A 23749-nucleotide genomic window follows, 5' to 3' on the forward strand; every position below is an offset into this window, starting at 1 on the left:
TTTTTATTAGTACCTTTTCCTCATGGCTTTCACATGGGAGAGGAGCAAAATCAAAATAATCATGAAACGAAGGAAAAAAACTGAAGCAGTGCAGAAAACTTTTACAAGTTTGGTAGACAAAAACTTTGTGCTTGTTTCTAAATGTATAGATTTAAAAAAAAAGAAAAAAAACACTTAATTCTCATATACTGCATATACTAGTATATTGTACTGTATTTTGTAAATCTGTTGTTTAATCATCCAGAACCTGTATTTCAGATGTAAGTGAATAATCGCACATCACATTCTGGCTTTTTTTTTTAAATCGATGGCTAAAATTATTTTATTGCAGTTCGCCTTATGAATTGGTGTCACCATTTTATTTATTTTTTTTTTGTTTTTCATCTGATTTGCAGAAAATATGCTTTTTACAAGCTTTTATCAAAAGTGAATTGAGAAAGGCGATGCGGCCCTGTTGAAGTGAGCGGCCCACGCAAAATGTTATTAGTCTGTGTGGGTGCTTTATTTTAAAGACCCTTTCTAAATGTTAGCTTTTTGCATTGCTGCCTCACTCATTTTTATTTTGATTGTGCACTTGGTTGACTTTGCCTCCATATTAGTGCCAAAAACTCTCCAAAATATATTAGGAACACAACCTGGACAGCGCCGTTGCTTCGATGCTGAGTGTGGTATTTAGAGATTCATGCTTGCCAGAAGGAGTGCGCTTTTCAATATAGGAGCTGAAGGATGTGGGGTAAGACCATCAGTGTGTTTTGTCAATCACTTTGTTTTTTTAAACAGTTAGGCATAGAAAGGAGTTTCTGTCTGCTTTGCGCACTGAGGTAATACTAAATGTGTATCAGTAAAGTGAACCCTATAGAGAAGACTGTTACGTACTCAAGTCGTCATTCTACTGCAAGTAAATTTATTTGCATGTGCCTCCTTGTGTTATTCATGCTTGATTTGTAGTTGTTACGCTGACCATATTGGAATGTTATACACATAAATAGAATAAATGTTCTGTTACCACCTTCTGAGTCTGTTTATGCAGAATTATTACTATTTTTTTTTTTTTTTTTGCGAAATACGATTCTTACACGGTTGAACATTAGTGGTGTAAAAACATATTTTGAATTTTTTTTAACCACTCTGATAACTGATGACAAGAAGCGCCGTTTCAGAGTTTAAAGTACATTACTAGTGTTGTGTGCATCAACTTGCAGGCCCATGTTTTGTACAGGTTTCTTCCACCACACATCACAGTATTGATTCCAGCAGCATCTACTATACTGCAGACTAAGAAGGGTAAGGTTGTGGAACAGGCAGCATGCCAACTCTTTGCATATAACAGTACAACAGGGCTGCTTTTGTCTCCTGTATATGCTAATTATGGCTTGTTGAAAAGCCTGTCCCGTTTGCTATACCTTTCGTCATTCCAGCGCTAACGGCTAATTTACACGTTTTGCTTAAACAAAATGCTGGTGGTGTTTCCCTCTTCAGAATATCAGTTAACTGTACTGGAAGGTGGTGTGGGCTGAACGTGCTCCTGAAACACTTTCATAGTGACTTTCATTCCACTCTGTTGAGAATTTAAATTGTACTTTGTTTTCCAAGGCTATTTTGTCCTAAAGTTTCAAATTCTCAACAAGGTTGGTTAGTGCACTTTGGGGCTGTGGGTAACCAGTACAATTTAGGAACAACCCTATATTTGTCATGTTTGTGCCCAGTTACAAGCTTTCTAGAATTGTTACACATTTTGGCAGGGGATTAGTTGCTTGGCATGTTCCAGAATGCTCAATAAAACAGTTCTGTTTCTAACCTTCAAAGGATAGGGAGTATACTGGCTCCGGAGCGCACAAGTGCAAGATTTCACCTCCAGTAATTACTCTTGTCACTGCTGTGTCCTCCCTACTTCTATGAGATCTTACACACAGACATGCTGGTGTCGCTGGGCTTAATTGGGATGGCTGTAAACAGTTTGCCTAACACCTAAAGAAGTGTCCCAAACCTATTCAGCTCTTTCCTTTCATCTTTGATCCATGCCAACTACAAGGCATACTGTGGGTCTTATTTTAATGTTGGTGCAAATTTTCTGAAAGAAACTATTGTAACAAAAAAATAAATAAATACCTTCAACAATAACCACCTAGAAACTAGCTTGGTCTAAATTTGTATTTAATTCAAAATGCTGTTGTGACCTTTTAATATTAGACAAAAGCAGTCCTTAAACTTTTATGAATAGAACCCACTGCAGTTTTAAATTACACAATTATTTTGGAATGCTATGAAAACGATTGCCCGTATTGAAAGTTTGATCAGCATATCGGGCACGGTTCATATCAGTCATATAACCAAAGCATTCACCACTCTTTGTGCTAAGTTGGGACCATTTGTGTAAACGCAGCATGGCTTATGAATTTATGAAGACTTTAATCTAAGAAGTATACAATTAAAAAAAAAAAAAAAGGTAAAAGTATTACAAACATTTGAAAAACAGCTTACAAACAAGAAAATACAACATGTCAAATATATACACCTTTTAAACACACTATTGTCAAACCACAATGCCCAGACAGGAGTTTGTAGGATGTCTGGTTTATTTTGGGGTTGACAGTGAGGATGACTAGCGATCTCAATACTTAGTTCCCAGGATACAAATTCGAATACATGTCCAAGTGTGGTGCTTTATAGAGATAGTCCTGGCCAGTGATGCCAGGTTTAGAGTCCATGCCAACAGTGAGGTTACCAGCACCCCCTGCCCTCATGCTCAGATACCCCAGGAATCCAGATGGGTTCCAAACTGCCGTGTTGCTGTCCTGGTGAAAAGCAGGCAGTGGGTAATCCTTACCGACGGAGGGCCAGATCCCTTGATTTTGGAATAACTTTCCTGTGCTGGCTGTGGTGGAATCGGCTCTGTCTTGGATCTTGTTTAAAATGTCCTGCAGCGGTCGAGCACAGCTGGCCGTCTCTGCCGGCCTGGGGCAAAGACTTTCCAGAGACTGCAGGGTGCTTTCCGATAGATTCACCCTGCTGATCTTGGGAGGGTGGGGGTGGTGGATTTCTGATGATTGGGCCAGCTGGTGATGGTCTTTCTTGGGTTCAGTGGCGGGCTCAGAAACCAGAGGGAAGCTGCTTGCTGTGGCCTGCGGATCGTTCGTTCTGGTTTTGTGAGACCCGATGCTTCGCGGGAGAGGCAGGAGACCACCTGATGAGGCTCCAGATACGGTTTGCTCAGAGGTGAAGCTTGGAGAGATCCTGGACATGGCTTCTTCTAGACTCTGGAGAGGGGTTGGTTTAGCTGCTTCGTAATGACCAGCACTACAGGAAGAAAGTAAAAACAGGTGCCTATAATATTCAATTTTTTTTGTATATACAGCTATGGCCAAAAGTTGTGCATCATCCTATAGAATTAACTAATTTTGCTTCATAAAGTCAAATTTAACCTGCTGAATAATGTTATAATTTTTTTTTTTTTTTTTTTTTTTTAATTGTCTAAATCCTAAAATTGTAGGTGATGCAAAACTGTTAGGCATAGCTTTATAACACAGTGACCACAAGGTTATTTGGAAGTCAGTTACCTACTCTAATCACACAATGCGTCATTGATTTTATTGAGGACAGAGAACACCTCAATCGTGACGTCATCCCCACCGTTTACTGTTGCGGCCTGCTGTGCTCTGCGTGCTGTTTCAGTTCCTTTAGAAACATGATTGGGATTGTTTTGGAAAGAATACCTCTGCAAGCAACGCATTTTTAGAAACAGAAAAACAGCAGGAGGGGTTTCATTTCGATAATGGAGCGCAGCAACCTGAACAAACAGCGGGCTCCAGTATAGCAAGCCAGCAATGCTTTTTAAGAAAGAGGTCCATAATAAGCAGAGCCCTGGAGGCAACGAGAGTGAACAGTTAGAATTATTAAAGATCTTTTGGTCGCCTTTAGGATATCCATATGCTTGTTTCCCCAAACATTCCAGTATGTCTTGTTGTGCTTTTTAATATGTGTTAAAACACGCTCACGAAAGCACTACCCAAAATGTTTACTAGACTTCAATAAAGCAGACTTACAGGTGCAAAGTAAATATGTCTAGCTGACCCTGTCTTTCATGGTATATATGAATCTTTCCCCCTCAAATCTCACTCAAAAGGGCTAAAAATCTTATAGCATTCATTATGAAGCTGCTAGCTCCTGGTGACATGCGATTTTCACCAAGACTTGTGTAGCTTAAATTTTGTGTTAGGTCAAAAACGTAAATTAATTACTTAAACCTTGCCATTATCAATTGTGCCTGATGGATTCTATTTCAATGGTCTAAACACCGGAGTACCTAATAGCACCACCTTTGATCTTAATCTGTCTGCTATCTTCCAATTGCAGTATTAAGATCCGCTGCTACTTCAAATACATTCGGCACTGATTTTAGGTTACTGTCTTACCTGACTGGAAGCAGGTTGGGACTATCAGGAGATGGGTCCTGAATTTCCTTGTCTATCCATTCTGCCAAACCACATGCAGCCTCACTGGGGCTTCTGTTCATGAAGGCAGCGATGAAGGGGTTGGTTCCTGTGTTGTCAGGTTCCTCTTGTGTATTTGAGACTACAAAATCTGTCTGAGGAGTTAGCTGACCCTTAACACTCTCCCAGTGCCTTGGTCCTGAAAACAACACAACTGAATTATCCCAGGAGAAATCAGTGCAGTGTGGGAATACAGAACAAAACAAGGGCTGTTAAACTGTGCACTAGCTTGGAGGAGGAATCAAGGCTCCGCTAAATGCCACTGCAATAATGAAAAGAACTGGCAATTTCTCCTTTTAAAAAAGACAAGTAATATGCCACATATCAGCTAACCATAAACTAAGCAAATGGGTCAAGTGGTACGTACCTTGAAATGTATAATACTAAAGACACATAACAATTAATCATCTCCTTATATAACAATGGTTTTAAAACAGTGTCATGGATTATACAATAGTCAAAGATTAAAAAAAAAACAACTGCGACGTAATGACCCAGAACAGTAACACAATCTCTTGTATAAAGATAAATTATCCACCTGGCTTTATAAAACTAATTGGCAACACTCAAATGGGTTTTAAGAAAGGCAGTGTGAAAGTTGACTCCCAATAGATTGTCAAGCCCAGCGGTGTAACCGAGCTGCAGATAACTGGCAGTGCAGTGCTGTGCTCTATAATTTTCCATTAGACAAAGTTAAAAATGAATTACCAGCTTTGCTTTCTGGGGTCTCTTCATCCTCTGTTAAAGGTCTTTTGCAGGAATTCTGAGCTCTTGTTTCCCGTTGCCTGCAATTCAATTACAGATGATGTTTCGAGGGCGCTTCCCATGCAGGATTGTTAAAATGACATCACAACTTACAGCTGCTGAACTTCAAACTATCAAGTTATTAATTAGTTATACAATAATATCCATTCTTCATGCTGGTTTAGTATTACTGTCACCTGGGGAAGCATAACCTTACAAAGGGGCTTCAGTTTAAAGCACAGTGCTATAATAACCCACATCCCCACAATCAATTTTCAGAAGCAATACTTACTGGAATAATTAGTAAGCATGTTAAATAATTATCATCAGAAATGTATAGAAGGACATCTTGAGGATGCAAAGTCCCTTTAAAGTTCAATTTAAAATCTAAAATCTAAAGATAATGTCTATCAAGTTTGTTTTTTTTCCAGTGCAGTCAATGCAAAGAAACTGCATTCTAAGGTCAGGAGACACCTACCTTTTGCTGTTCAACCCATAATCACGAAAGCCTTTGGCAAACGGGTTGTTATCAATTTTGAGTTTTGTGATCTGGAGAAGAAAAATATACATATAATTTTTTTTAAAGTATTTATTACAGTGACAAAAAGCACATGTAACTTTAGGTTGCTGAATTTATGCTATGTAACGGGTGAGCTAAATTACCATCTTTATTCTTAGAACCATGTACTTTATTTCCAAGTTATTGTTAGCTGTAGAGAGAGAGCCCTGTGAAATCATCCTATCTTCTGAACACAAGATGGCAGTGTTGACCGCAGTTTTAGTATTTTCTGAGCAAGGAAAACTAATCTTGCTTTATTTAGTTATAGCAGTAAGAGCCAGCACTGAGCTGCCTTTTGTGTTGCTGACAATACACAGATGTGCACTAGATGGCGCTGGCGCTTACTAATAAAGACACTTTGCTTGATCTAGCCTAAATCACATATATCTTTGGCAGGCAACTAGAGCTAAAAAGTAGGACTTTAACACAGACTTTTGGGCTAATGGTAAAAAAAACACCATATATTATCATTAGAAAGTATTTCATTGAAAGATAAGAAGTTATGTCTAATGAAATGATGTATTTAATAAACTAGTGCTTTCAGAGTTCTAAGTGATTGTATGTGCCAGTGATCATCTAAGTGCTGGAGGCTCCCCACCTCATTGTTCTGGTAGGAGGTGACTCCAATGAATGCAGCTTCTGGGAAAGTGAACCTGAGGTAAGGGCCCCACTGCTGGCTGTACAGATCGGTGGCCTGGACGACGTGGAGGCGGGGCTGGTATTTGTGCATGGAGTGCAAAATAACCTGCAAAAGGAGGAAGAAGTGCGTTACAGTGCCTACGTATCAGATAACACACATGCTAGATCTGACTTCCTCTATGAGGCTGTAGGACAAACAATACAAGCAATTGCAGTCTTTGTTTTTTTTAAATCTGGTAACCATTTTGAATATCTGAATTGAATAGAGAAAAATAATAAAACCTGAAGTGGTACGACGGTTTTGTCACAATAAGTTAATTCACGTTAGTTGGTAACGTGAAGCAGAGTGAAGTATCTCAGTGTTTCAGATCTTTGTGATGCTTGTGTGTCTCTCTGTGTGTGTGCTGTCAGTTGGTCTCACCAGTCCGTTCTGGTTGAGCGTGTTGTTGGTGAGTTTCAGCTTGTTGAAGGAGACTGGGTACTGCATCCACTTCTCCCCTAGCGCTGGCGACTCCGGGTGGATGAACAGTCGGTTGGGAAGGTGCGGCTCGGCCTTGCCATTCACTTCCCATTTATTCTGGCTCCACTGCAGCGATAGAGGAACACACACAAGGACTACAATTAGAAACAGCGTTTCCCTGTTTGAATCCGAATACAGCAGTATACATACACACCAAAGAGTTTGCATTAACTGGCGCGTTTAGATAAAGTGCAAATATATCCAAAAATGAATAAAACAAACAGATACTGAAAAACACGTTTCTTTAGTTTTACTCACAGTGAACACAGACACTACAGTGCATTTGCACTGTAAAATGTAATAGAACATACTCTGGGACTTATTTTAAATGATGGCACTGCTATCCTTATAGCAGGTTCATAATTGCACATAGTTACTTTTTGTTATTTGGTACTTCTATAAGGAAATCAGTATCACAAAATAAAATATAATCCTAGGGATAAAGATGAATTTTATTATCCTGGGAAAAGTGGAGTTGTGACAGGTGAAAAATGTAGGAGACAAGGTAAACATTAACACATTAAAAATGGAAAAGTGTTTTTTATAATTGAGTCCTGTAATTTAAATATCAGCGGTTTTTCCTTTGGCAGTCTGGAACACATGGAAGATGTTTCTGGCTCAGCCTCCCCTTTTCTTCCAGATATTATGACTGTGGAATTGGGATTAGGGATTTGTGTACCTTGTACTTATGGTCATCATAGGGCACCATGTCCATCATCATCAGGTATTTCACTTTGGGATTTAGGCCAGTCACGCTGATTTTACACGCTGGAAACATCCGCCTGCAAAACAGTAATAACAGTCTAATAAAATATTCATACAGACGCTATTCACAAATAATTCAGCTGCAATTATACATTGGCTTGCAACACCTAAACTGAAGCAAACAGCCATTTAGCCACAAAGCCTACCAGTTACAAAGAGACGTGTGTAAAATGAGGTTTGCATGCCCATGGGGCACCTTTAGCTTCTCTATAGCAACAGTAACCTTTAGCCAAGGAGAGTTATATAAGATAGCATTTACAGCATCTGAAATTAGAAGAGGGACGGAGCGTCCATACAATTTCGTAAAAGCTTCAGCCAGTCCAATCATGACTAGGCAGACAGAGAGAGGGAGTAGATTAGACGCACTTCTGCTTAGCCGTTCACTTTGCATTCCCACGTGGCTGTTCTTGCTTGTTACCTTCCAGACTTGGTGATGATCATTTCCGTACCCAGGCTCCCGAATTTGTCCCAAAGCTCCATGTCCTGCAGGGAAACACTGATGTGTTCGGAGAAGAACTGAGCGTCCGCCTCTGTTTCAATGGTAGGGCGAGTGGTGGGCAGCTGTGGCATTCTGTTCAGGGCTGGCATCTCTGGGCACCGCACTGCAGTTTCTTTACAGTCTGTAAAGCAAGAGTGTGCCTTGCTGTAATTTGAGTACAACCTGATCCTTGAACTGCGAGTCAGTAAATAGAAGATCTCTGTACAAACTCACAATGCAGGGGACAGAAATTACATGTGCACATGGTTATTTATCACTTTGAGAATGGGTTGAAATAGGACATCTTTGCTCTAACGAGTAGTGTTACACTAAAACTGATTCAAGCTGGTAATGCTGTACCTCAAAAACATTTATTTTTAGGCAAGATATGCATTACAATAATGAAAATGTAAGTGAATGTAAAGTATGTTGTGTACTTGTAATACAAAAACAAAGTAGAATCACAAGGCGGAGCTTTGAAATACAGTTCTTCACCGTTAATTCAAGGACCACTTTATGCTTTTAAAGGACTAAAAGCAACATTAATAGGCATGTCAAGAATAATCTGTACTACAGGATACACTTTTGTTTTCATCTAATTTTACAGTATTGTTCTTATAAACTGCTTAAAGCTATAAAAAAAAACAGGAATTCGTGAACATTCCTCTGAATTTTATTTGTCTTTGTTATAACATATTTTTCATTAGAACATATACATGATCTGTAATTAAGATATCATTAATTTAAAAATATGTAAGCTAATAATGTGATTCTGTAGTATTTGTGATCTAGAACTGTGTTACAATAAACACAATATCAATTGAATTTACAGTTAAAGCTCATCAAATCAAAGGGAATAGCTGTGTTAAATGTAACTATACAATACCTGAATTAGGAAGATACACATTTTGTAAGACTGTACCTGATGCCATACATCTTACCAGAGATCAAACAAAGCATGCAATCATTCTGTGAATTTTAATACCAACTGCCTTACCTGGTGGATAAAACGAATAATTCTTCATCGTAGGGGTGAAAGGGAACGGAAAATCACAAAACGGCCTTGTGTCCTGCAGAAACATGTCCAGAAGGGTCCCAGCTCCAGTTCAGTCTTTAGGCCTAAAAAGCGGTGTCACCCCTCAGCTTTGGAGCCCAGACTAGCTCCGAGTCCTGTGATGTAAGGTGAGGTATATGCGAGTCCTACCTTGGAGGTGCCTTTGATCTCTCCTTGTGTTGCTGGCCATGTGGGATCGGCACTTGTTCAAGTGTCACTTCAGAGGCTGCATCCTTTCCACTTCAAACCCGCCTCAGAGGTGCTAATCACCTTAGCAGTTGTCCTGACATTACTACAGGAAGTGAGCAGGCCTGCAGCTCCACTGGGGAAGTTACTATAGTGGCTAGACAGCAGGTAATGGCGTGGAAAGACTGAATATTCAATTCAATAAATTAACTGCCTGACAAGCAGCCAGGGATTCCATTCTGCCTTTCCCTGATCAGTTCAGCAAAGTCGGTTTGTTTATTTATGTTTGTATTTATTTGCTCACAAATGCAGCTTTTGAAGAACAGGACTGTGTGTGGCTTGAGTTTTGAATTTGACAGATGTTTTTGTAAAACTGCTGATGCAAACTCATCCGAAATAACACTTCAAATTATACAAAGCCGCTATATGCACAGTTACAGGATATGATAACAACTAAAAACACATGGAGTCACAGAGAAGCACATGCTTTTTCTTCAAAAAAATTTTTTAAATTTTTTTTTTTACAAAAGCCAACACAATTCTGACTTTCCAATATGTTGCACATATCTATGTAAAAATTAAAAATATACGCTACATATTGTTTTGTATTAACTTGTATATAAATAGGACGTTTTACTCAAAACCATGCTTGTTTGTTTAAGCACGGTCATCGCAATTGTGTTTACTGGAGTGAAAACCATGTACTTGATTGACTGCTGGGCCTGGGTCTCGGTGCTACCACTATAAGGTAATAGATGTTCTGTTTGGAAGTGTCTCTGGTCTTTTTGTCTGGACAAGATGCAAGAAGTAATAATGATCAGGCTCTTGAAAGCACCCCGTTTAGCATTAGTGTGGGATGGAGACTATAACACAGGATAACCAGGCAAGATGTATTTCCTGCCTTTAGATCTACCCACAAGTCACACTTAATCTAATGCATCTTTCACATGCAATATTAATATTTTCTTCTTTATGTTTGAGGGTACAATGCTAATGAGTTTACATTTAGCATACAGTACATGTGTATAAAATATAATTTTAACAGGTAACAGAATGATTTGACTCGTGCATTTTTTTTTTTTTAAAACCTAACAATTTCAAGAAGTATTCTATTCACAAAAAGACTGAAAAAGTAGACAGTGCTATAAGGCGTTACTCAGGAGCGACTTGTTTACTGCTTGACTTTTTTTACACTGTATTTTCTACTGGGGTATATTTTTGGATTGCTTATGTAATGTATAGTGGGAATTAATATTAATTTAGGCTCTGTTCATAATGCTTTCAAACTGTTGGTAAAGAAATCAGTCTACATTAAGTTTCATGAACATCTAACTTAATTCAGATCAGACTAGTTAAGTTAAAGCTTAGTGCATAGAGCCCATTGCACAATTACAGGGGCAGGATGCAGGATATTCAATGCATCCTCTTACCTCTCCCTGCTGTGTTAGCAGCTGGTTTTCAGTAAGGTGTCATACATTGAAAAAGCTTTTGCTATATAAAGGCTGTGAAAATGAAATGGGTAATACTCATTCTGTGTATGTGAATCGGGTTAAGTTTCATTTTTAAATATTGTGTGCAAGAGAGCAGGGAGAGACCCTGGGAGAGAACCCAAACCCTCTTCCTGTGTGGATATTCAATAGAGTTTGTGAAACTGCTGAAACAGGAAACAGCAGCTGCAGATTACAGGAGGCTTGTATACACCAACTTCATAGAAAAAAATGAAAAAAATCACAGAATATTCACAACAACAACGATTCACCTTCCTACAGCGCCTTTCATCACAAGGACCCCAGAGCGCTTCACACAAAAAGTGAGCAATTAAACCATTCAAATGAAAAACAGTCCGACGCAGAATTTGATTAAAAAAAAAAAAAACAGAAATAATAAAAAAAAGAATATAAATGTGGCTTTAATTGTAAAATGTATAATATTTTTGGAAAAAAAAAACATTAAAAATGCCCAGTCCAAATAGAAAAATTGGCAAACCGAAAAGAACAAGGTTCTACAAGATGGGAATTCTGCCTAAAGATAGCGTCACCTTTGTGTTGTCTTATTTTTCCCACGTGTATCGAATCCTGTGAAGGTCCACTTGTCCAGTTTTGCTAATTTTTAAGGTAAATGTTCCTGCTTTGCTTCCATTCTTTAAGCACAATATCATCTGTTAATATGATTTATAATGAACCACACTGAAGACTGGAGTTGTTTAAATATTACACTCACATTTAAAAATAGATGCAAATAAGAACAAAATAATACCTTGAAAATAAGCAAAATTGCATAACTTTATAGCTTACCTGGCAATTAATGTTAAAAAAAAAAAAAAAAAACTTCAAAAGGGAATCTAATTTTATTCCGAGAATGTTTTTCTTGATGTTTTTCTAGAAACTGACATTTCTTTTTGAAGCTGATAACAGTAAGGCTGAGAGCAGACGGGGTTACCCTGATACAAGACCAAGCCATTTTTTATCAGAGCCCTTCCCCAGCATATTGAGACAGGGCAGACCCCACCCTGGTCTCCTTGGTAACTGAACCAGAGCTCCATCTCAGGACTCAGTTCGGCTCACTTTTTTTTTTTTTTCATTTATTACATTTTTCAGATGGTTTATGAACACTGTGGGGTATGAGAAGGTGCCCTGTGGAAAAAAAAGCATTATAAATTATTGCATAGATAGAAAATTAACATGATACAATTATACATACAGTGACTAAAGCCCTACTTATGATAACGCCATTTAAAGCCAGGTCAGATTGTGTACGAGTTCTTATTATACCCGATCAGAGTGGAAGACAATAACAATTCCCTAACATGAAGAATTTCTTACCTGAAGACTTTCTAAAATATTAAATAAAGCTCAAGCCTGACTCACAGTATAATACAACTGACAGGTTAATGAGCTGTGGGGCAAAAGCACATTTACTGGGAGGAACGAAAGAGTTCTAACAGAACTAGAAGCAGCGTGATAAACGCTTCCGCTATTGTTTCTCAGTAGGGTGTAAAACACATATATCAATGTTACTGGGACAGTGAAAACCTCTTTAGAGATTCACCGGTTATTTCAATCGACCGCATATTGTAATAAAAATAAATTCTCGATGTTGTTCAACCAGTATGCTTCTTTGAATCAAGTGCTTTGCGTGATCAAAATGAAAGTGTACAACCCAATAAGAGGTAAACTCACAACTAAGAGTGTGCGCCACAGCACAAAGTTTCCTCACTGTTGTCTTCAGTAATCATACAAATACTGCTACTACTAATGCAAATAGAAAAAACATTTATATAGCATCTTTCATTACAAGTGATCCAAAGGCATGTGACAAAAACAAAAACCCACCACCTGTTTAAAGAAAGGTAAAAAACTGACTGTTTACCTGCATATTTTAATAGAGGACTGTACAGCTGTGGACAAAAGTTTTGCATCACCTAGAATTTTAGAATTGAGACAATTTATATATTAACAAAACCCTATATGAACATAATTTAGATATTTTATTTAACATCATGTAATCAAAGAAACTACTAAATGATATGATAAAGTCTACAAAGCCATAATAGTAGTTCAGTTGAATAACAGTAGAAATGTCACATTTTACAATTTGTGCCAGTTTTTCGTTAAGTACATGGAAAACTACAACGGTGTGTAATTCAATATGTTAAGGTAACATTATTCAGCAGGTTTCATTCGACTTTTGAAGCAAAATATGTAAGTTCTACAGGGTGATGCAAAACCTTTGCTCATAGTAGATGAACCACACTGGCTATAGCACCAGTGATATGAAACAGCAGCCTAGGGTCAATACTGTAACCTCACAAAACATGAATGTAACATAAAGATTGTGCAATATAAGAACTACACAAGCATTTTAGAGAAGATGAGCTGGGTTTAGTCACTTTCAGCAACTGATATTAAAAGAGTTCCTCATTGGCTAAAAAAAAACCAGAGAGTTGATAAGGGCAGGCCTGGTATTGAGCGCATCATAATATGCAAATGAAGCAGCAGCACTATAAGGCAGGTTTGGAAAGTGCTGCTTGCAATGTGTCCAGGAGCCAGCGGGAGTGTGAAGGTGCAGCACATTGTAAAAGTGTCATTAAGCTGCCATTAACACCTTTTAAAGGAAGACTACAAAAACAGAACGAGGGGTAAGTGGATTAAGCAGTTTGAGCTAGTCAGTAGAACTTGGAAACCTGTGAAAGGCCTAATTGCAAACGGTAATACACTTCTGGCTTTTAAACTGGTGCTTTTTTTAAAAAGGTGCTTTTCACAGCTGCACTCCTGTTTGTAAAAATAAATGCATTTGTATATGGCATTAGCACAAAGGCAGACTGCGCTCTCATCTCGTCACTTCAAAACGGTAGCTTAGCAGACGGTTGACGACCGGAAAGGAAGTTTTAATTCTATAAGAAAGGATACATTGTCCTGCATGCATTTTGGCTGACTCTTATAGTTTTACCACAATGCAGCTTATGTCAAATCTAGGCTTTGGCAATGGTTAGAATGGTTTCACTTCTCCATTCTTGTAAAAAACAAAAAAATATATAATAAAACTGATTAAACTGAAGACAATGGGTGAGTCTTTTAGATTTAGATTAAACACCCCTTTAACTCTATTGCATTAAAAGCATGAAACACACAACTTTTAGCGTTGATCTAGAATTTGTTTCTTTATTATACTAGGTTATGCTGGGAAGGCTTTTTTGTTTTGCTTACAAATCATATTCTTCATATTTGAAGGGACAAGGGTAAGTCTGTAAAATGGAATCAAAGGAATTATTGTGTAACATTGCCACCTCCTAGTGCAATCTGCAGGTTATTGATTGTATAATCTCAATTACAATCAAAAGTATGGGTTACCATTATCTTGTTCAAGCCCTTGACTTTTAGCATTACTCATCATTTAACAGTCTTTAGTCACTTATTTTAGTTTTGACATAAAACAGAACACCCTGCAGCTCTAGTACTTCTTAGACATTCACTTTGACGAGTGCAAGGTACCTTCTAAGTTACATGCTGTGAAAAATCAGTCAGCAGACAACTAAATCATTTCAGTGTATTAACAGTAATAATGAACAGTGCCTTCAAAGGCAAAAAGGGCGATGAGCCCAATCTAGTTTGAGCAGCTGAAAAGCCAGTCAAACTGGCTTTGTTTTCTTTTTCAGGCACAGTGTGTTTGCGGTATCATTGTGTTCTGGATAGGATATCATCTTATACTGTAAGTTTGCTATATCGACACTACAGTATAGATGATGTACTACCCAGGGCTTCATTCCCCAGCGTCAGGGCAGCACAGTGCGGAGGAGACGGAGCGAGAGGCGGCGATGATCTCGGGGGGGTTGCGATCAAACCGTTACCATTACTGAGCTTTAGTGATGGTAAGGGTTACTTTGCTCCCTCTCACAGCAGCTTCCCAGTGACGGCATCCGCTTAGTCCCAGGACCTACGGTTTATCTGTTTCCATTGCTAATGCTGCTGAAACTGCTGAATGTATTAAACTTAGGAATTAATCAATGGATGGCATTGATTAATTAGCTGTGGTTTATTTTACAAATCCAGTTTTCAGTCTATTTTGGTCACTAATAACGGGCGGTAGAAACGTTTTAAGCATTTCGAATATGAGTTGGCTACGATTTACGACGGAAGAGACTTATTTTGCACATAATAAAACCTTTTCAAACATTGTTTGTTGTCATTCTGTTTATTTGCAGGTAACACACAGGAGGAATTCTTTATACATTTGAAAAAGCTATGTTATAAAAAATACATATAACTAAGCATAACCGACAGTGGCATTGAAACACATTATTAAGTTATTTAATTGATGTCTGTTTAAAAAATAAAAATCTTGAACCCGGACAACAAAATAATAAAGTTTCATATTTCAATAATTCGTCTGCATTGTTTTTTTTTTTCCCCAGTTATTATAATATAAGATTCTCAAAGATCGTTACTTCAAATTGCAATCCACTTAATGAAATGAGTTGGTTTTGTTTGGTAGACTTACAGAATGCTTTAAAAATAACCAATATAATCAAAAGCACTACAGTGGTGTTAGGAGAATGTGTCTCTGCATAAACTACACTGTGGTGCTGTGTTACCCTCCCTCCAGCACTGGCTGGCATCTTCTGGTTAAGCTGCTGTATATCTAAACAAGCAAGATAAACCATTCTCTGCCCTAATTCATAAAATGAGGCAAGCAGGATCTGGGGAAGCACTTGCACTGCATTAAAGGTTATTTCATTAATAAAGTGTCATTAATCATCATAAAGTGTGTTAAAGATATAAAACACAAATGTTTTGTACAACTAGCTCCTGAGAGTCACAAAGCATTTGCCTGGGTACCCAGTTCAAAATGTTACAAAACAGGTGGTAAAATTTGAAATAAACTACTCTATGTGAAATCAGATGGTCCTGCATCATACACCGACGCAGTTTCTTGCTAGTTCTCTAGCCAAGACCCCCCCCCCCGGGCGTCCTGTTTTGCCCTGAAACATCATGTGGTGTAAGGGACTGCACACCTTTCTTTAATTTTGAAATGCAAGTGTTTAATAAGATGGATAGGAGCTAATGTTTGATATTATTAAATCTGTCAGCCTGCACACTGTACACACGGCTTTGCTGTACTGGACTACTAGACCGCTGTGCTACCAGGATGACCTTGATAGCATGGGGTGGGGGGGGAGCCCTGCCGTGCTGGAAAGTGAATTCTAGTTTTCCACCCCTAGCTAGTTATCAGCTTGTGCAAGCTCTGAAAACAAGGAGGGGGCTCATAGGCGGGGCCCGGTCTCCACGTCATTCCTGGCTTTATCTACAGGCACCCAAGCCCCTTGCATGCTATTACTGCCAGGATCAACCCCAGGTCTGCTAGATAAGAGATAAACCAAACCCACCTTTCAGAATGATCTCCCAGCCTCCACCACCCTCCTCCCTCTGGGCGCTGCATGCCTTGCAAGCACTAAAGGCAGCATTTTAAATAGAAACCAATTAAGCAGGTTCTTAAATGACTAGCTGCTGACAAGCTAAATGGAGTACAGTACACCTAATCAACTGAAATCAGATTAAAGTCCAAGCTTGATTAAAAAAAGCTCACTCTCTAGGCGAGTTCTTTGCAAACTGGAGATCAAAGATCGTCTCTATTATAACCAGCTCTCTATTAAACCTTCTTTCCTCCTCTGATGGCAGCAAGTGCCTTAATTTGTATTCATAAACAGTAGGCTAGACAATTGGACTGGATCTTACTCCATTACAAAGATACTGGGATATAGATCTACCCAACAGCAGATCTAAATGCTGCTGCTGAGCGAATTTGTACCAAGGTTATGAAAATCAAACCTCTAACAGTGCACATGTGTTACTTTTGTGATTTATTATCTGTAGAAATGTGTGAAATGCCAGAGGGCAAGGTCCTATTTAGTGATAAATGACAGCAGTATTTAGATCAGTCACTAATTAAATCAATTGAATACAACAGCATTGATTTAACAATATATTACAATGTTAAAAAAAAAATGCTGCAACATTGCAAACCGTAATAATGCGCTGTTGAGCAACAGTGTGACAGGGCGGTCCTGTATTTAGCGTCCCCATTTGACCAGCAGAGGGTGCTCTTTCAGGGGTAATAACTTTTACGAACTGCCTCATTAGCACATGAGCGTTTTCAGAAAAACTTGGTTTTCCAGTGTTATTTTACAGCCATTATTAGACCCCTTTTAAGATACAAAAAACCTCGTCACGGAAAGCGTTTACTGTTTCTTCACTTTGACTGAGATTTTTAACTTGACGTCGCACAGGAACACATTCATCAGGTCTTCTCCAGCCTCCCGGGCTATCCTGCCGATCAGCTGACCTCCTTGTCCAATCAGCATTTTCTAAAACCAACAACAAACGCCACTGTCAGTAACTGATAAGTCCTACTTTTTCAAACCAAGAAAAACGTGCTTGAAGTTTCTACCGGTCTGTCTGACCGGTAGAGTCAACAGATTCACGGCACCACATTCTTTAAACACCTGAAATCAGTTTAAAATGCATTTCCTGGGAGTGCTGTGTTTGTCCTGGTATTAACCAGAGCTCCATTTTAAAAGAAACATTCTGTGAAATCATTTTACAAGGAGGGTTACTGCTACAACAAAGCTTCATATCACAAGAGACGTGTGCAGCTGCTTTGATTAATTCATTTAAAACAAAAAGCAACTTCAATCCCTTTCAGTCACGAAACTCATGCAAGAGATTTATTAAAACCGACTAGACAGCACTACAACATTACACATATTTTACACTCGCCTTTCCAGGTACCCCTGCCCAGAAATTAGCTCGCACATACTGGCTGACTGCAGGGAAGCCACAGGCAGAGGGACAGGACAGCTACCCTCCCTCGTTAGACAGCGTAATGGTTTCAGGCAAGATATAAATCCTTTCCTTGCCGATCACTGGTCATTTTGATCAAAAGACAAATAAGAAACTAGCTATTCGATTGACGAAACATCCTAAAATATGCTTCGGTTACGTGATCTGATCTAGGATCAAAGCGAGAACCAGGGCTTTGATTAATGACCTCCAGGAAAGACAGGGAGAGGGTTAATGCATGGTGCCTGGACTCTTCTGTGGGGATGACAGTGTGGAGACGCATTGACAGAGCAGTCTGAATGAGGCAGCCTCAGCCCGTGTGCTACACCCCCCCTTAGGCTAGCCAGAAACACTACAAGGTTTTTAATTTTTACAAAACTTTTTTGTTCACTATTGCATAAAGAAAACGACTGTAGCATCTCTCTCTTTTTTTTTTTTTTTTTATTTGATTCAAATGGACCTCGGTTTTGTTTTATAAGTTTTCTTGAATTACATTTTTCCGATATTATTTTTTTGAAGTAAAAAAGACACATTTAAATCCGAATGAAGTATTATCTGACATTGGGACAAGATAATTACCTAAGGAAGATTTTGCGATTTATTTTGCAGTGTATGACTAGAGAGCTGTAGCTGGTGCCAGAACGGTTCACTTACCACATGGCTTTCTTTTTTCATGTACAGTTTCTGAAGAATTATGAGCTCTCCGTTCTCTCCCTCCTCCCACATCTCAATGCTCTAAAAAAAAGAAATGAAGTCAAGAAATGAAAGACAAATTCTGTTACGCATTGCTGTGCATACATACTTAAAACAATTACAATTCCTAACACAAAAACAGTATAATCACTTTAATTAGGATTGGAAACCTAGAAACATTTGCGCTACTCCCCTAATCATTATACAGAATTGGGAATATGTAGATTTTTCAAGCACCACACTAGAAAAAGAAACGTTTCATTATTCCTGGTACTACATCGTTTCCAGAGAGTAAGGCCAATTTCAAGGGAGTCACATGATCCCACAGTCTCACAGATTGAGCTGTGTACCCACAATGATGTCATCAAACATCTTACGCATGCGTATGTGTACCTCAAAAAGAACATAAAAACTTATTCACGTAGGGATATTGAATCAAAAAGGGCAATGTGTCCCAGCAAAGCCAACAGATGCTTCAAACCAAGACGCTCCACTTAGCTAGGCTGGGGGAGTGGTGGGTAACGCTGCGCTGTCGGAAGGCTACCTGGACCACGTTGTAAGGCACCTCCTGTGGCAAGTACTCCAGGAGTTTCTCCCGGATGATGTTGTTGCAGATCTCGTGGGGGTCCTGGTCCGTCAGCACTCCACTGTGGAACTCCCAGCAGCCTGGCTGAGCCATAGTTACCAGGTAACGCTGCAACAAGGAGGAAATCAGACTCTCTCTACTGATACAAATATTGACACTACCTGAACACAAATCTCTATTGCACTCCTTAAAAACAACTGATTTAATTCATTTGTAAAGAAATTGTGCAGAAGGAACTGGCTACAGTCAGTGACTGAAGGGTATTTAAAAGACTTTCATTTCATTGAAATGTGGATCCAGACCTCTTTCTAGCTCGTATGGAACATTCCTGCAATGCTGTATATTTCAAAATGATACCTTAAGTGTTTCTACTTCTTCCCCGTTCACTGCAGACAGCATGAAGACCTCACGGAAATGTGGCCACCCAACCTTGGCCTTCAGTTCCTTCAGCGTTTCTTTGTTCAGCTGGTCCTGAGTTTCCTGCCTGCTCTTTGCTGTCTCTCTGTTCCCTGCCTGGTCGTTGAGCTGCCCCTCAGAGTCCATGGCAGTGTCCTCCAGGCTGTCCCACTGTACAGGCTGTTTTGGTCCCAGCTCAGGTTCTTTGCAGTCTGCTCTCTTGTCTCTTTTCCCAGATTTAAAAGGCGTCCTGATTTTGAGTTTCTTTCCACCTACTGTTCCTTCTGTGAGTTCTGCTGTAATATCCAGAAGCAGGGTTTTGTTTTTTAACAAATCCACCTAAACGAAAAAAAAAAGGAAAGCTTTCCAAAAGCAAGTCTACACAACCAAATAAAAAATGAATTTACATAAAAACATAAGAAGATATACGAGCGAGAGACGGCTCTTCAGCCCATCTAAGCTTGTCCTAGTAGCTAATTGATCTCAGAAGTTTGTCAAGTTGGGTCTTAAAGGATCCCAGTGCTTCTGCTTCAACAACATGACCAGGCAGCCCATTCCATCCCCTCACCACTCTCTGTGTAAAGAAATGTCTCCTTCCCTCTGTCCTAAGTCTATCTCCTCTTAATTTCCAACAGTGTCCTCTGGACCTGGTTTCTGTACTGCACTTAAAGTAATAGATTAACTATGTCAACTCCTTTTAAGATTTAAAAGATTTCAATCATGTGTTTAAGTATAATGGATACAAGTTATTTGGTATTAAAGTAAACCAAAGCTTGTACATGTTTAAATGTGGTACCCTTGGAATTGAAATAGAATGGTTTTACAGGCATGTATAGACTGATGTATTCAAATGCACTGTAAGGGTGCTTTGGTACAGTACCTTATTCAGCACAAGAACAGCAGGGATATCTGGAGCTCTGGCAAGGCTCTGCAACACCTCAAAACTCAGCCTGTTGCGGGTCCACTGGTCCGAGACGTCCACTAGAACCAGCACTAAAACAAACAGCTGAAAGATCGCACCTGTCTGCTTCTTGAATTCTTCAATGTATGGTGAATGGGAAACTTGACTCAAACAAACAGAAAGGCTATATACACTAATCCAGACTTGTCTGATGTATTATTACTCCAACAATGCCTTGCTCAAATATTCAGTGAATATTGCATTCCTGAATGCGTTTCACTACTAGGTTAAGAGGAGGGATCAGCTCCGCACTGCGGCAGCGTACGCACCTAAACCAGCTTCCTGGACCGAGCTCCATGGGTCCAAGAGCAGGGATTTCTCCAGTTGATGCCTGCAGCACAAACAAAGGGGAGGTCTCTGATATGAGCGGTCACTTGTCTTTCACATTTACACATGCACTGGTCTGCTCTCATAAGAGCATGAGAGCTTCAGCAACACAGCAAACACTTCGGCTGACACTGGTGAAGGCACGAAGCACTGGTCTATTTGACTAGATTGTTAGCTTTAGTATTCCCCAGTCACCGATCCTGTCAATGCTTGGAGTATAGGGCGATTCATACGATCAGGAGCTCACTGGTTTGAATCCTGGTTGTGCCAAGTTGCTCATCTTGGATAGGGGCCCACAGGGGGTGCAGAGTTGGCATTTGCGTTTCCACAGACAACAGCAGTGGACAGCTCACCTCACTGCACAACAGCTAGTCATTTACCTTCTAGAATAGCACATTGTGTTACATCTTCTGTCACTCTTTGAATATTTTTCACATAGAATAATCACATTTCCTCAATAAACCTGAAAGACAATTGCATTAGAAAGGAGGCAGTCGTTACCTTTTTCCTTTAAGAGGATTCGTGAGTCCAGGGGTGTCCAACAAAATCTGCATGGAGACAGGGCAGTTCAACAGAAAATCTACACGTGCATACTGATATACAAGATACACAGTGACTATTTCACTATTACTGAACAGGTTTCAACATCAACATACGGTGCAGACACAACAATGCATCCTAGCCATGATAATTAGAATACACAGTATTGAGATGTAAGCATTTATTTGAGTACAATTCCATGAATGTTCCTTACAGAGATCATGACAAGCACTCAATAGCCAGCTGGTAAAGAAGAGTGCAGGTAATTCTGCTTCAACAGCGCCATGGAAACATGTCTGAACATTCATTGCATACCAGCTGCGTGTCTTGTTCAGTGATGATCCCCCGAGCCCGCGACCGAGTTGTGTGGACCTTCTTGGAGACTGGAAACACCTGGGTGCAATGAAGAAATACCGATTCCCAGCTCGTACAGTATTTGATTAGCTAAGAAGAGGCTGGCATACATTATTGAGTCAACACTGACATAAGCAATATCCTTCCAGCTAATTTTGCAAGCCTTGGGAAGTAAAATCAATGCTTAAATTAGAAAGATTTTGCTTCAAAGCCCCCCCCCTTTTTTTTTTTTTTTTTTTTTTTTTTTTTTTTTTTAACTGAAATGGCACACAGACTGTTGTATTATTATTCTGCAGCGAATGACTTATTTTTAAGTATGCAGGTTTTTGCAGCGTTGGTTGAGTACTTTACCTTTCTTCCCAGGAGCTGATTAGATAAAGTTGATTTCCCAGCATTTGGTGTTCCAATGATGGCTACTTTCAACACCTTGGCGTTCTCTGGCTGATCGGTACGGTTTATCAACAAGAAGGTCTGCTCAGCTGAACAGGAAAAACCAAGTAAATACGACAGAGTCACCTCAATGTGATTGAACTGTTAGAGGAACAACAGGGTGACATTTCACTTTAATTGTGCTTCTGCTTTCCTTAGCGCAGCTTCAACAGCAATCTTATTAGACAGGGATGGACATAAGACTCCTATTCACAACAGTTTCACCAAATCCAGGTTTTACTATGAGCTTGATTAGCCGCTTTGTATAGGTAACAAGCTCAGGTGTGTCTTATCAAACTCATTGTAAAACCAGGAATGGATCAAACTGCTATGCAATAGGAGTCCTTTTTCCCCAATCCTTGCTAGACAACAGTGGATGGAAATGTTGTCTAATTTGATCTGCCTAAGGTTATCATGTAAGATAAATCTGCTTTGTCCCAGACAGTGTACATTATAATAATATACAGAAGCCCCTAACCTTGATGTGAAACAGCCATCTTACATTTCTGTTTCCCAGGTGTATACCTGGAAGGTGTTTAATTCTACTCCATTATATTTGCTGTTCCAGTTTCTGAGAACAACCAATAGGAAATGTACCTTTACTTGTGGAGACTGGAGGTGGATGGTGGCCAAAGCTGTCTTCCTTTTCTTTTCTGTTGCCACCGACTACCTGACCCAGCATTGAGTCACTGGCGATAAAACAGGCTGGCGAATGCGTGACACTCAGTGCATTTCTGTTAAGCGGACTGGAAACGGTACCTTAAAAAATGAAGACACATTTAATGAGATTCAGCTAGTTTATTACTAGTTTTGTACAACTGTGTAGGATTTTATTCTTAAAAACAAAAAAAAACAAGTGTTTGAATCCAACTGTACATTTCTTCCTTTACACCGCAGAATACTTTTCTGAGGGAATAATCTTTGACTGGGTTTATTAAACAGGATGGCACACCGTGTGAAGAAGTGTTGTGCTAACTGGAAAGAAATACAGTCTACCTACCCAGACTGTCCAACAGAAAATAATACTTCAAGCATCAACTGAAAGTGAAAAGGGTACCGCATTTATATTGTAAAATTACACTATATATGTAAGTAACAATTGACAGGTTTTGCTAAATAGGTTGACAGTATCTATTTTACCATTTTAGAACACAGGTGACAACAACAGAAGTTTGCTTTTGGTTTTTTTTGCATGCAGTACTAAAGAAAAGCATTACAAAACCCCCCAAACAAACATGTCCTTTAAATGTACTAGAATCCTACGAGGAATCCATACTGACCCAATTGGGACACTGCAGAAGCATTGACAAGCCGCTGCGACACAGCACACCGCAGAGCCCTGCAGAGCACGGAGCTGCACCGCGTTAAAATCATTCTTCGTGTGTACTGCTTGGGCGTTGACAAAGGTTTATGGCCATTTACTTCAGATTAAGATATTCCCCCCCCCAAGGTTAGTGTAGCCGTTGCGTTTGTTTATATATGCATTCACGTTTTCTACCACGACGCAGCCATATTGTTTGCAAAGGATTTGGGGATATTATAAGAAGAAGGCCTGTGTGAAACAACGAGTCTACTTCGAGTAAGACACTAAATCTACAGCGCTGCCAAGTGGAGAAGAGGTGCAGTATTATTGGACTTTTGAGGTTAAACTGTGTTTATTATTTGTGCATACTGTCAAACTGTATAAAGCGA

General features: G+C 39.3%; 2 protein-coding genes and 1 long non-coding RNA gene across 4 annotated transcripts; 1 reads left to right on the plus strand and 2 right to left on the minus strand.

The window, feature by feature from the left end:
- Window positions 1-291: 291 nt before the first annotated feature.
- On the minus strand, window positions 292-12890 carry tbx16l (T-box transcription factor 16, like). 2 transcript variants are annotated; one of them, XM_041240826.1, is made up of 9 exons: window positions 11730-12890; window positions 8136-8337; window positions 7632-7734; window positions 6854-7018; window positions 6392-6538; window positions 5713-5783; window positions 5199-5275; window positions 4413-4629; window positions 292-3297 (listed from the first exon to the last, which is right to left on the minus strand). In XM_041240826.1, exons 2-9 carry the CDS (start codon window positions 8303-8305, stop codon window positions 2619-2621), a joined length of 1629 nt encoding a protein of 542 aa, XP_041096760.1. In that variant the 5' UTR covers window positions 8306-8337; window positions 11730-12890; the 3' UTR covers window positions 292-2618. The 2 variants fall into 2 exon arrangements, with proteins under 2 accessions (XP_041096760.1, XP_041096759.1); XM_041240825.1 differs by lacking the exon at window positions 11730-12890 and adding an exon at window positions 9193-9277.
- Window positions 12891-13098: 208 nt separating this feature from the next.
- On the plus strand, window positions 13099-15316 carry LOC121308437. Its single transcript, XR_005948509.1, has 3 exons — window positions 13099-13573; window positions 14591-14803; window positions 15137-15316. It is a non-coding gene; the product is annotated as an uncharacterized LOC121308437 (long non-coding RNA).
- eral1 (Era-like 12S mitochondrial rRNA chaperone 1) lies at window positions 15111-23559 on the minus strand. Its single transcript, XM_041240830.1, has 11 exons — window positions 23338-23559; window positions 22655-22816; window positions 21980-22107; window positions 21590-21667; window positions 21236-21282; window positions 20677-20738; window positions 20327-20439; window positions 19408-19785; window positions 19009-19158; window positions 18426-18506; window positions 15111-17296 (listed from the first exon to the last, which is right to left on the minus strand). The coding sequence occupies exons 1-11, from the start codon at window positions 23429-23431 to the stop codon at window positions 17171-17173; spliced, it is 1419 nt and encodes a 472-aa protein (XP_041096764.1). The 5' UTR covers window positions 23432-23559; the 3' UTR covers window positions 15111-17170.
- Window positions 23560-23749: the final 190 nt, after the last annotated feature.

This window comes from Polyodon spathula, unplaced genomic scaffold (genome assembly GCF_017654505.1).
Source record: "Polyodon spathula isolate WHYD16114869_AA unplaced genomic scaffold, ASM1765450v1 scaffolds_696, whole genome shotgun sequence".
Classification (NCBI taxonomy): domain Eukaryota; kingdom Metazoa; phylum Chordata; class Actinopteri; order Acipenseriformes; family Polyodontidae; genus Polyodon; species Polyodon spathula.